The 13404-nt window shown below is 37.1% G+C and overlaps 1 protein-coding gene across 1 annotated transcript in view; it reads left to right on the forward strand.

Moving 5' to 3' along the window:
* The window catches only part of CCDC171 (coiled-coil domain containing 171), a 183881-nt gene that overhangs the window by 72770 nt on the left and 97707 nt on the right, over positions 1-13404 (forward strand). Inside the window, exons 15-16 of the mRNA XM_029284871.1 lie at positions 47-214; positions 2256-2444. Of these exons, the coding sequence (XP_029140704.1) occupies positions 47-214; positions 2256-2444 (357 nt within the window). The remainder of the gene's footprint in view (positions 1-46; positions 215-2255; positions 2445-13404) is intronic.

The raw sequence follows: 13404 nt of genomic DNA on the forward strand, positions 1-13404 counted from the left end.
CCCCCCCCCCCCCCCGCCCTCCAAAAAATTGAATTGCATTTTGCAGGAGAAGCTAACTTTCCTCCATACTTTGTACCAGCACTTGGTAGCAGGCTGCGTTCTTATAAAGAAATCAGAAGGCATCCTGGATAAATTCTCCTGGTCAGAGCTTTGCACAGTCTTGCAAGAAAATGTTGATACCCTGATCTTAGACCTCAACAAGGCTAATGAGAAGGTACTGTCCTCAGGCACCAGACACCTCTATTAAATTCAGTGACATTTGTCCACATCACAATATCGTTAAAAAGGACTGACATTCATCTTATTTCAAAAAGAATTTGGATGTTAATAATTCAGTACCGTTAATTATGGCTTGTCTACAGCTCGGTTTGATGCCATTGCTGTGGGCATGTAAATGTGACTGAAGTCTGTATGAAATCTCTAAGCTCCAGCTTCTGTTCAGGACTTGCTAATACTATTAGCCAGTGTTAGCCACAGGGACCTAATTAAAAGAAAATAAATTAATCTTACTGATGAAGCTATTCAAAGGACTGAGTCATTTACACTAATAAACCAACTCTTTATCTCAGCATAAAACAGAAACAAAACGCACTTGTTCAAGGAACATCCTCTTTAAAATATTTGCTGTTGAGAAGGAGGAATTATTTGAGGAAGAAAAAAAAATGTTTCCATGAAATGCCAGATGCTGTTTGATCCTTTTGGATTTGTAAACATATATAGCAATTGCAAACCTATACATCACGAGTTTAAAGAAGATAACATTTAAGAAAGCTTAACAACGAAGTTCGTGCATATGTTGACATGAATTGACTTGTTAGCAGAAGGTAATAGTAAGATAAGATCAGATTTTTTTAAAAAAGAAGCATTTTGTTATGTACAAATAATTGTACAAATTATATTTTAACACTTCTGTCCATCTGCATGCCTGACGTGTTCACCTATTACCCATAGTTTTCTGTGATCTGGAAGAAGAATTTGAAAGGTTGGTCCTCACTTAGATTAGGCTCTCCAAGGATAGGAGGAAAAGCATTTCATATGAGCTGAGTTATTCATCTCACATTCAGGTTTAAGGCAAGCCATAGTAAATGAAGTACAACTCTAAGGAACTTTATTTTTTAAAGTTTAAGAATTGGTTAATGCAAAACGATAACAGAGGCTGCAATCAGAAATTCTACCAATGTCTTAACATAGAAGAAACCTGATGATAACAAGCTTCTGGGCAAATGCCCCAGCGGGCTAGAACATGCTTCCAGAAGTTGACAGGAGGACTTAACTAGATTTGTATCATTGCCTAACTTTGAGCAAGTATACTTTTAGTCTGCTTTTTAGTTCGGTTAGATTAGTAGAATTCAGTTCAGTTTTTAACCATGGAAATAAAATTAGAGGTGCAAAGGCAAGATAAAATCAAGAGCTTCTATTAGACCAGCAAAGCATGCCAAAATAATATGGTATCATTTGCCTGCTTAAAAGGTCTAGGTCTTTGTTTTGAAGGCCTCTGAATTATCCATATGAAAATTATTTTTGGTACCCTTTAAAAATTGGCATTAGCTCATTTAATCATTAGCTCCATTTTGTTATGAAAAGTTTCTTCTGTTCCCAGTACAAACTATTTGTATAGTTTAGCTGACCGCCAGTCCTTTCCCCATGAAAACTCTTTGTTGTTGCTGCTGCTACAGCATCTAATGTTATTATCTACAAAAATGTGATATTTAAGACAAACAACAATCCAGCCACAACCCTTCATCAACTGGGCTGCTTTCCTATACAAATGTATTACCCTTGGGATAACATTAGATCCTTCCTATAGTTTCTGTTGTAAAAGACTTACATATTATTAATTGTGGTGTTTTTTTTTCAACCTGAGGCACAACTCTTTTAAAAATTGCAGCAGCAGTTACCAACAGCAAAACCAATAACTCACCCAGAAATAGGTCAGGAATTGCATATTGTATTGGGAAAATCCAATCACTGTGCTCATTTTCAGATTCACGTTGCTGGTACAGAAACTTGGTCCTAAAACTTTCAGTGTTAGAAAGGGTACTCAAGTATAGATAGTAAAAGATCCAGGTCACAGGCTACGGAAATTTGACTGGTATGTTTCCATTGCTGAGAAGTGGTACTAAATTCCTTGTAGGTTATGGGATTAGTTGTAGCATCCTGAATGTATTATTAACGTGCTACTTTTAAAATAGAACTGTGTGTATGCCTTGAGAAGGGTGAAGGATTTTTTTTTTCTTTAAATGCCCACCATGCAGGTATCACACCTTGAATATGTTTGTAAAAACAAGTCAGATACAATGAAGGAGATTCAACAGACCCAAGAAGACACTTTGAAGAAATTTGCAGAACAGATGAAAGCTCAAGAAAGCTGTTGGTTAAAGCAGAAGAACGACTTGGAACAGCAATATTCTGGACTCCTTGGGGAAGTTCATACCAGGGCTCAGGTACAGTATTTCTGTCAGGAAGCTATTAACTTTTAAATGCATTCTTTAAATATTTAGGATGTTATTTCGGCAGTTTTGTTCCAATGCATTTTAAAACTGCTTGGGAATTTTACTATGCTTTGAGAGGTTTTTTTTGTTTAAAAAACTATTAGCTTCCACTCTTTTAAGGATGTGCATGGATTTATGGGAAGGCATTCCAGAACTTACACAGTGTTGGAATCCTGCAGTTGTATTTCCCATTTAGTTACCATGCAAAAGTAACCTACAGGGTAAAAGCATTGCTTCTTTGTGTTATTACACTGAATACCAGATGTTTGCCCCCCATGATAACTATTTTTTCTATGTTTTCTAGCAGTAGTTTCTGAAATTCACTTTAAGGTGAACTGTGTCTCAGGCATAAGCTTATAGGCAAGTTGCTAACAATAATAAAAAAGATATTGAAAGGCAAATCTTCCAGATTAGACAGGAAAATAAATTAAACTCTTATATCTCAGGGAAACTGATGGTGTTCCGGATAATCTAATTTCTACTTTGCTTATTTTTTTCTGAACTTTACAAATGATAAAGACCATTACCTTTTTTGTGTAAAGAAAAGCCTTCTACTTGGATGTTGTAGAAATCTACAACAAGTGGTCCTTTGTAAAGCCTCATTATTGTTTCAATTAGTTGAAGAATTGAATAAAATAGATTACTAAACCAATTCATTATGTAAGACAACACACACCATGGATCAAAACGAATAGATTTGTTTTCTTCTTCTCTCTTTACACCACCATGGGCAAATGACCCCTTCCAATGGATTCACACATGTCCTCCTTTTTTTTTTTAACAAAAAAAAATCAGTTCAAAGATTGTTTTGGTCAGTTGTTTGCAGCCTTGGACAAGTAATCTTAGTGTCAGCCCTGTCCTAGCTTGGACACTTAGTAAACAAAGATCATTAACTCCATTTGTTGAGAAAAGGTATACTTTTATTAAGGTTAAGTGGTTAAGCCACATCTGAATATTCCTGCATAAATTCAGTATATTTCACTTCTCCCAGATATCCCCCCCCCAGTCATCTAGTCATTCCAATAGTATTCAAATTCATTGTTTTGGTAACAGTGCTGGGTTTGGCGCCTCTTTGGTGTATGTTTGTATTCCATTCTCAACGGTTGTGTCTCCGATTGGCACCTCTGATCCCTGTCAGCCCCCCTTTCCTGTGTTCTCTTGCTTTGCTCCCCCTTCCCCCTTTTATGGCAGGATGCCATCAATGCGAAGCTGGAGTGGTGTGATGGCAGATCTGACACTTAGGCCCAGAATTACTTGGGGTGGCAAGTGGATGGACTAAATTACAGTAGGGATGATTGCGCAACTGGAAGTCGTGAAAGACTTGAGGATAAATTGTAACTGAGAAAATCTATTTGGTTGCTAAGAGTCGACACCCACTTGCTGGCACATAATCAATAAATCAATAGCTGGGGATAGAAGAGGGAATGAAAATGATACAGATTATTAAGAGAAGAACATTTCCATCTCTCATTTTTCCTTTCACTATTCTTCTCTCCCTTCTCTCTCCAAATAATGGTTACCTGTATGAGAACAGATGAACGGTGTTTTCAGGTGCCACAAGCCTCTTCATTGTTGCAACAGCAAAAAAAAAAAAATCCTTCTAGAAAAAAGAACCTCGTTATTACTGATGTTTTATTTATAATTTATTTATGTTTTTTTTAATTTTCCCTCTTACCAGTCCCTTCTTTTTTAAGTATAATTTTTATTGAAGATTTTAATTACAGTATTAAAAGCAAATGCAAACTAAATTCAAAATGAGGAGAGACGGGAAGGTAGAACTTTTAGATACAGTATATAAATTATTTCTGATCTTCATCACAATAAGTATAAAGAAACTTAATTCTTTACCCCCTATAACAGCAGTTCTCAACCTATGGATCGCGACCCCATTTGGGGTCGATCGACCATTTCACGGGGGTCGCCAAACAAGGCTGTCCGCCATTTTTTTCCCCTTTTCCGGCGGGTGCCTTACTGCCCTTGAGCTGGGCCAGCTGGTGGTCGGCCTGCTCCGTCTCTGCCGCTTGCCAGCTACGCCTCGGCCAGCGCAGGGGGCGGAACCACGCATGCGCGGCGCTCCCGGGCAGGGTAAGTCCTCGACTTACGACCAGTTGGGTAGTCCTCGACTTACGACCGGTTTAGTCCTCGACGTACGACCGGTTTAGTCCTCGTCTTACGACCGGTTTAGTCCTTGACTTACGACCGGTTGGGGGTCGCGGCATTAAAAAAGGTTGAGAACCACTGCCCTATAAGGTTATAAACAAATATATCTTCTTCCCATAACCATCACTTATCTATATGCAAATCCATAAATCAAGTTATCACTTCTGATGTCAGCAAAAAGTCTGAAAAGGTTTATCAGACCTCGTAGAAACATGTCTTATTTTAATCTTGGTCAAACAGACCAATTTTATATTCTTCTCTTTTATTTCTAACAATCTTAAATTCATTCAGATGTTGCATTGGAATTGGTCTTTAATTTTTTTTTATTCTTTCTGCCAAAAACTAACACAGCTATACCTCTAGAAATTTAACAGAATGGCAAATTATTTGACAAATAACAAATACCTTCTCTCAATTTAGCTAAGAATTCCTTAAATTATTTTAGCTTATTTAGAATCCAGTGCTAGAATCTTTTTTGAGGCTATGGGGTGGATGATCCCAGGAAAAGGACAAAAATAAAGCTAATAATACAGGCCAAATGATCATGGTGGGGTACTATGAATAAAAGTTCTTGATACTTAACATTGGAAAACTCTTTTTAATCTAAAGGAGTAATTGTATTAGTGATGGACTGTCATTTTCAGAAATGATTTTCAAAAGATGATTTGTATCTACAAGTACAGCATCTTCCTGCTATTCATAGAAGCATTTCAACATTTTAAAGGCTTTCTTGTGACCCCCAAAATGATCTTGCTTTAAGAATCACATTAACTTGAATGGTCTCCTTAAAGCAGCACCTCTATCTCTAAGGCTTACAAGGAAACCCGAGGGTGTTGGTGGTAGAAATGGACTGCTTTCTGAATAATACTGATCTTGTACTGGCTCCAAAGCACTTCTTCTGAATAATTGTTGAGTAATCACAGCCCTTCTGATAACTAATATATCCGAAGTTACCTAAGAAATCATGGTGAGTAATCTATACAAAGAATAATTTCATTATTAAGAAATTATTTTTGCATCGAAAGACAGGGGCAAAGGTAGAAATTTACGTATAAACAACTCAAAGCAAAGAAGTCCTTTAAGGAAAGTGAATATCAAAATTTCACCAACGAGAAAGGCCAAAAAAAAAATTTTTTTTACAACAAGAAAGTCACCTCCTTTGAAGTACTGACTTGTTCTATTAAGCAGCAGTACTGATAGCAAAATGGGTAAATTAGCTGAAGGCCGGACTATTCAGTACTATCAAGAAGAGAGTTGTAAGAGAGAAAAATAAAATATAGTTGGAATAACGTGAAGTCTTTGAAGTTCGAATGTTATTAATTCTCAGTTTGTAGTCCTGTGCTCTTGCCAATCCATCGATATAGACCCAGCAAGAAATAGGATAAAAATAGAATTGTACATTCTGGGGCAGTGATTGGTCTCTCTCTCTTTTTGTTTTTTTTTAGAATTCTTGAAGTGCATTCTAATATAGTAAGCCACTTCTCAGGGTTTCTCCATTCCAGAAAATCTTTTAAGGCAAAAATCTTGCTGTTCTTTTCAAGAAATTGTGCTTTCAAGGTTTGACAGAAACATTTCTGTCACAGCATAGGGCTGAGACATATTTTAGAAAATTATTTATTTATTTAGCCTATGGCAAAATTAGATTAGCCAGGAGATTACAGTGTTAGTACAAATAGGTGTTTGGCTTCTGACAATTGCTAGTCCGTTCAGTTCATGCTTGTGCACTAACCAGAATGCATCACAGGGGACGGACTAGTTCCACACTCAGAACGTTTCATCGGTGTTCTGCAGTATCATTCAGGGCTTCTCCCTCCACTGATGTTGCTTCACGCTCAGACGTCACACTGGGGAAAGTCCAGCACTGGCTGGATTCATATTAAACAGCATTATTTTCCCACCGGTGGTACCTATTTATCTACTTGCATGTAGCATGTGTCATGTGCCTGACTAATGAAACACTTCAAAGAACTTTCAGGCATTTTTTAACCTAAAAAGCCTTTATTAGTGTAAAGGAGTGTCAGCACGGCATGGAGAATGCCAAGATCTGAATTTCCCTTCCTTTGCACATATCATTCCAGGCATTTTCCCTCCCCTATTTTGGGGTCATGATTCACATCTTCCAATTAACCTGGAGGGCAAAGATTCACTTCCGTTCCCTTCCGAGCACTTTTCTCTCCTCTCTCATTCTCATCTGAATTAACTCTAAAAGTACCAGACAGTTCTGCATATTTTGTCAAAGCAAGAATATTCAATATTAGCAGCGTTGACAGCATGCTTTTGAACTGCTAGGTTGGCCAAAGCTGACAGGAGCTCACTCCATCATGCAATGCTAGGGCTCGAACAACCAGAGTACAGACCTTCTCCAGTATCATTGAGCCATTGAGCCACCAGGCCTCTTCAGGAAAGGAAATAAAAGATTGATAAGTGCAATCAAGTCAACCAGGCTACTTTTAGGTGTAGTTTGTAGAACAAATCATGAATTATTGGCCTCAAGTAAAGAGGTTAAACTTAGACAATTAAACTATGGGGAATTTAAAACAATGGAAAGAGAGAAGAGTTATTGTAAAAATAATAATAATAACCCCAAAATTCCAAAGAAAAAAAGACCCACACGTTTTTCAGAATCAGCTATTGTGTTAGTCAGAGGAAAAACCTGAATGAAAGCCTTGGGCAACAAGATGGATGTAGCTGACTCAATGCAGAATTTCACTGTCAAGGAAGAAAGGACAAGAAAAAATATCTCAATCATAAGGAGGAATATTGTGAGAAAAGAAAAATGAGAACCTTTTAGAGAAGATTAGATAAATTACAGGCAAATTTACAGCTATGACAGGAATACTTAACAGTAAAAGAGACCTGATAGAAGAAATGAGATTAAAAGAAGATGGAAAGGTTGTCCTAGACTCTTTAAAGGTGGGATTATAGAGTGACAAAAGGATCTGTAGAGTTAATAAATTTCTACAGATATATTATCTAGAAAGTAAGATACTACAGATAGTAGATCACCAGCCACAGATGACATCAGAATGGGACAACTCGCCACCAGTTCACTGCCACCAGCTTGTCACTGCTAACTCGCTTCTGCCAAGTCTCTGTGAATGTGCAAATTAGTGAATTCCTATTAATTTCTTATGCAAACAATATTTTGATTGAGATCTTCGTTAATGAATATCATCATTTAAGCAGAGAAAAATGCCAAATGAAGAAGCTATTTTCAGAAAAAGAGAAGGCCATGAAATCAGATAGCTAACATTAGATGATAAAGCAGAAGAAATATAAAGAAAAAACATATCTTCGTTCACCATAGCAATGTCTTCAGTAGTGAAGATCATGCAGTCATGTGGAACATACAATATTAAAGACAAGGGTTATGACAGAATGTGTCTTTGTTTTGAGGAATCTTTAGAGTAAATAAAAAACTATTATAGGTACAGAATTTGGAGAAAGAGACTGGTTCAGGCAAGGAGGTGAGGGAAGAAATACCTATTGTATCCATATTTGCTTAATTTATACAATAAAATATGACAGAGTTGTGATAGCTGGAATTAAAATTGAAGGCTTAAATATTAACAGTAGAGATATTGCAGATGACATCACTTTGTTAACTCAAAGTAAAGAAGATTTGGAAGAACCATTAATGAAATTAAAAATAAATCAGTGAGAATATGAATTCATGTTAAATATTAAGATGTTGATGGTAATCTCAACCGGCATGCTCAATGAACTGATGAAGTGATAAAGTGAAGATGGTAGATAGTTTTGTTTATTGGGGGCAAGAATAAAGATGGGCAGTATGATGAAGGAGTTAAGAAGAGGTTAACCTCAGATAAGTCAATAATAAACTTAAACAGGATCATAAAAGGATGAAGGTCAATCTAATAGCAAGAAATATCAGAAAAATTAAAGCCATAATTTCTTTTAGTGATGCTATATAGTTATAAAAACTGTAGTGTGAGAAAGAAGGATAGAAAAATATAGATGCCTTTGAATTATGAATTGGAATATGGTTACTAAGAGTACCATGAACTATAAGAAGAATCAATCAATTAGTACTGGATGAAATAAAGACATTGACTATTAAGCAGAAACTTTCCTACTTTGAGCATGTGATGTGGGAATAGAATAGAATAGAATAGAATAGAATAGAATAGAATAGAATAGAATAGAATAGAATAGAAGAACACTGACACTGACATCCCCTAAACTCCGCTGAAGATGTTATCTAGCCTGGTAATGAAATGTTCGGAAACCAATCCACAAGCTTGGAGAACGAACCTTCAACTCCAGAATAGAATACTTTATTGGCCAAGTGTGACTGGACACAGAGTGAAATTCTCTCCAGTGCAGGAACTCTCAAGTGTGCATACAAAGGAACAGAGTAATATAATCATAAGATACCAATAGGAGAAGGTAGTAAAAAAGATGGGAAGGATAATAGTAATACGGCCATACTACATGGGTAAATATCCTTGGACATAAGCCAGTACTGTGGTAATTAGGCAGAGTGATGGCATGAAGGAAAAAACTGTCATTGTATCTAGCTGTTTTGACAGGCAATGTCCTATAGCGGCATCCTGAGGGAAAAAGAGGAAACATTTTATGCCCAGGATGTGAGGGGTATGTAGATATTTTCTCAGCCCTCTTGTTGACCTGTGCAGTATACAGGTCCTCAGTGGAAGGCAGGCTGGTTGCAACTGTTTTTTCTGCAGTCCTATCTATCCGTGGAAGTCTGTACCTGTCCTGCTTGGTTGCTGTGTCAAACCAGACAGTTATAGAAATTCAAATGACAGCTTCGATAATTGATAATAATAACTTTAACTGGGGAAAAAAGATCAGCAAATTGAGGGAAGGAAAAGAAGAGAAAGATAATGGATAAAGTAGAGGAAGAGAATCTAAATGAATGCTCTTGGAAGAACTACAAGAGGAATGTTTCTCAACCACAGTAATTTTAATATGTGTGTCACCTAACTAGCTAAACGTGGAGCAGGAAATAGTTAACGAAAGTACTGAACAGAAAAACATTCATCTCAAATGTTTGTACGGCAGTGGAAGGATTGATGCATTTCTTTATTTAAAAAAAAGAATATTATGCTTTCTTTCTTTTAAGAACAGTATCAGATTTTGTGCTTGACTGGAGCTTATACAGTATTTACCTCCTAATGTCTGTGCTTTTTGAAATGGAACTTAGGGAAAGCCATGTAATATAATGCATTTATATAGACTCTTAAGGATAAATGAGAATAAATTAATGTAAAATTAGACCTTGTATTTCTGCCTAATAGGAAACATTAATATCCATTTTGTTTGCACTTTATGTATTCATTAGGTGTGTGCACAAATACAGCGATTGAGGATTATCCTCATCATTGTTGCAGCTTGTTTATTTGTTTTATTATGCATACAACCCAATCATATTTCACACTTTTCTACAAAGTGGTTAACTGTTGGCTTCCTTCCATCTCCTTTATACCTTTTCTTTTTACAAAGGATACTTGTTTCTCTTACAAAAACCACAGTAATGCTCCAACAAGCTTTCCTAAACAGAACGTTTCCTAGTACAATTATGGAGAGTTGCAGTCAAAATTACATTTTATGCTGGAGACTATTTTGCTCTATTTTGTGTTTCTTCCTCTTCTTATTTAAGTGTAGCTATTCTTGTCCAGGAATTAAACGCAGTTTTTAGCAATATGCTAAATACGAAATATGAACTAAAAATATTTTTAAGGCTTTCATGAAGGGAAACCATCTAGTCTTTAGGAGGCACTACAGGTGCTTCCCCCCCCCCCATAGACAGCTCTGAGTTTTGAAGAATAGGGCTTTTCAGGTAGGTTAGAAGTGGGTGATACAGAAATAAATTTAGAGATGTGTTAAGAATCACATGTGGCCTGCAAAATCCTTCCAAAGGTCTGAATTGCATGAGAGCAATTCGGAAATAAACTTCCGTTTGCTTATCAATGACAGACACTCTCAGATACAGAACTTTTATTATACACATTAGAAAAATACAACATTACATTACTTTTCGACATAATTGCCATTCAGATTGAGGCACTTGTCATAGCGTCTTACAAGGTTTAAAATTTCTTAGTAGTAGTCGCTTGGTACCAAACCTGGGCTATGGGGGGGTGATCAAAAACATCCCAACGGAACTGCTTCAAAAGTTCTCAGGTGCATCTAGCGGTGTGCGGGCGAGCATTATCGTGAACCAACACCACACCGGAAGTCAGCATGCCCCAACGCTTGTCATTGATGTCTTGTCTGAGTTTCCGTACCATTTCACAGTAGATTTCTGAATTGATGGTCGAACCAAGCTCCATGAACTTCACTAGCAGTACTCTTTTGGCATCTTCATATTTAGCGGGATTTTCTATGGCACCACTTCCGGTGTGGTATTGGTTCACACCAATATCCGCACACCGCTAGACGCACCCAAGAACGTTTGAAGCAATTCCGTTGGGATGTTTTTGATCATCCCCTCCCATAGCCCAGATTTGGCGCCGAGCGACTACTACTAAGGAATTTCAAACCTTGTAAGACGCTATGACAAGTGCCTCAATTTGAATGGCGATTATGTCAAAAAGTAATGTAATGTTGTATTTTTCTAACGTGTATAATAAAAGTTCTGTATCTGCGAGTGTCTGTCATTGATAACCAAATGGAGGTTTATTTCCGAATCGCCCTCGTAGTATTGAATATAATAGAAGATAAAAATTATTATAGGAAGTCATTAATACATTTAATCCTTATGTAAATGCAATTTCTGTTTTATGTTCTGCTTGCGTTTCTTCTGTTTGAATATTTAACTATACAATAAAATCCCAGTCTGCATTTATTCTTCCAAACAAAAGGAAAAGCTTTGACTAAGGAGAGGACTTATTTACAGTTCTTGAATCTTGCAGGACTTCATCTGTTTCTTTTATAACAAGTGACACGGGAGAAGCTGAAAGTATCTCTGTTCCTATAATAATACTCCTACAGTTTATTTACAAAATGGCAAGCACTCTGTGTAACAAAGGGAGAAATAATCAAGGGGTTTACACCCCTTGTTAGTCTAAATTTCATTCTATATGGTTAATTAAAAAACAATGAAAATCACTCATACAACTTCAAGAGGCAATCCTCAGCCAACTAACTGGTATTTAATAAAAGAGCAGCACTTATTTCCTATAGGCCCTGTTTACAGCAAGCTATAGTTTGAAAAGCTGGGATGTTGGTTTTGTTTAATGCAGATTCAAATCCCAGTTATAACAATGACTGAACAGTCATGTCATGATTTCAAAGTACAAGGGGTGTCCCAAACTTTTGTGAAGTTAAGGAGGAAATTTATTGATAGGTAGTCCTTGACTTATGACCACAACTGGGACAGGGACAGTCATTGCATTGACCCAATTTTTTGACAATTTTTATGGCGGTTCAGCAAATCATAAGGTTGTTAAGCGAATCTAGTTTCCCCAATAAGGTGGTTGGGTTTTTTTTGCTGAAAATCAGCAAAATAGGTCTCATATCACAAATGTGTGACCCTAGAATGCTGTAACCAGTCATAAATTCAAGCTGGTTGTCAAACACCCCAATTGCAGTCATGCGATTGGGGGGGGGAGGTGTGAAGCCATGAGTGTGAGGTAAGTCATAAGTCACTTTTTCCAAAGCCAGCATAGCTTAGAATCATTGTTAAATGAACAGTTTACAATTTGAGGTGTCAACATTTTAAATTGTGAAGAACAGTAGTGTAAAGCAGTTGTCATAGCCAGCGCTATGGCCAGCCTTGCAGCCAGAATAGCTTTTGGATGCTTTACGGTACCGTAGTTACACAATTGCCAGTTTTTGGTTTGGCTAGTGTCAGCATGAAAATAAGTTTCTGCAATGAGATTCTGCACAGTCAGCATTAACAGACGGTCTTGGATTTCATTTATACTATTTGTACAAATTTAAGGACTACTTTCGACTTTTCCCATACAATAGCTCATATCTGCCCAGGTTTTGTCCTCATGGCAAATATATTTATTTAAATAAAGGAAGATTTTGGCTTACTGTTTATATCGCCATACTCTATTTCATAACCCTTTCTATGTTGACTTTAGCTTTAAAATCTGATAAAACCTGAGAAATGGCATATTCTGGCTCCCATCTATAAAATAATGGCACTTTTGGGAACTAAAAGTAGACATAGCTCCTGCCCTCTTGATTGGCATTCCTCCAGAGCAATAGTTCTTAAACTGGAGTAATCTGGACATATCCTGGGGTTAATGGATCAATTTGTTTGTTTGAGAGACTGCAGTTTGGGACTGCCACTGCCAAGATCCTTATATAAAGCAACACAGTCTGGGATTTTTTTTTTGAGGAGGGGGGATGACATTAATCATGATAGGAAAAAAGGTCACCGAGACCAACAGTTTAAAGAACCACTTCTCCAGATGTTTGAGCAGTCCTGTCTCTGCTTTCTTTCAAGCAAGCTCTGAAAATTTAGCTGTTTCCCCAGGCCTTGAACCAGAGTGGGGTGTGTCTCCACTAAGGGACTGATTTTGCATGCAATGTTAGCACTATGGCTATTCCTCTGGTTATGACCGTATTTTTTGTGTGTGTGTGGGGGGGGGGAAGGTAGTGTGGTTGTCTTGAATGTGATTGTTTTTAACCTTGTATAGCATCCAGGATCAGTGAGATTTGGATGGCCCTAGAAATCTCAATTAGACATTTTAAAAAAATATAACAACTTAGGCAGCAGCCCTTAGTTCCCTCAAGATCATGCCCCCTGCCA

This window comes from Protobothrops mucrosquamatus, unplaced genomic scaffold (genome assembly GCF_001527695.2).
Source record: "Protobothrops mucrosquamatus isolate PMUCROS unplaced genomic scaffold, P.Mucros_1.0 scaffold1045, whole genome shotgun sequence".
Lineage (NCBI taxonomy): Eukaryota > Metazoa > Chordata > Lepidosauria > Squamata > Viperidae > Protobothrops > Protobothrops mucrosquamatus.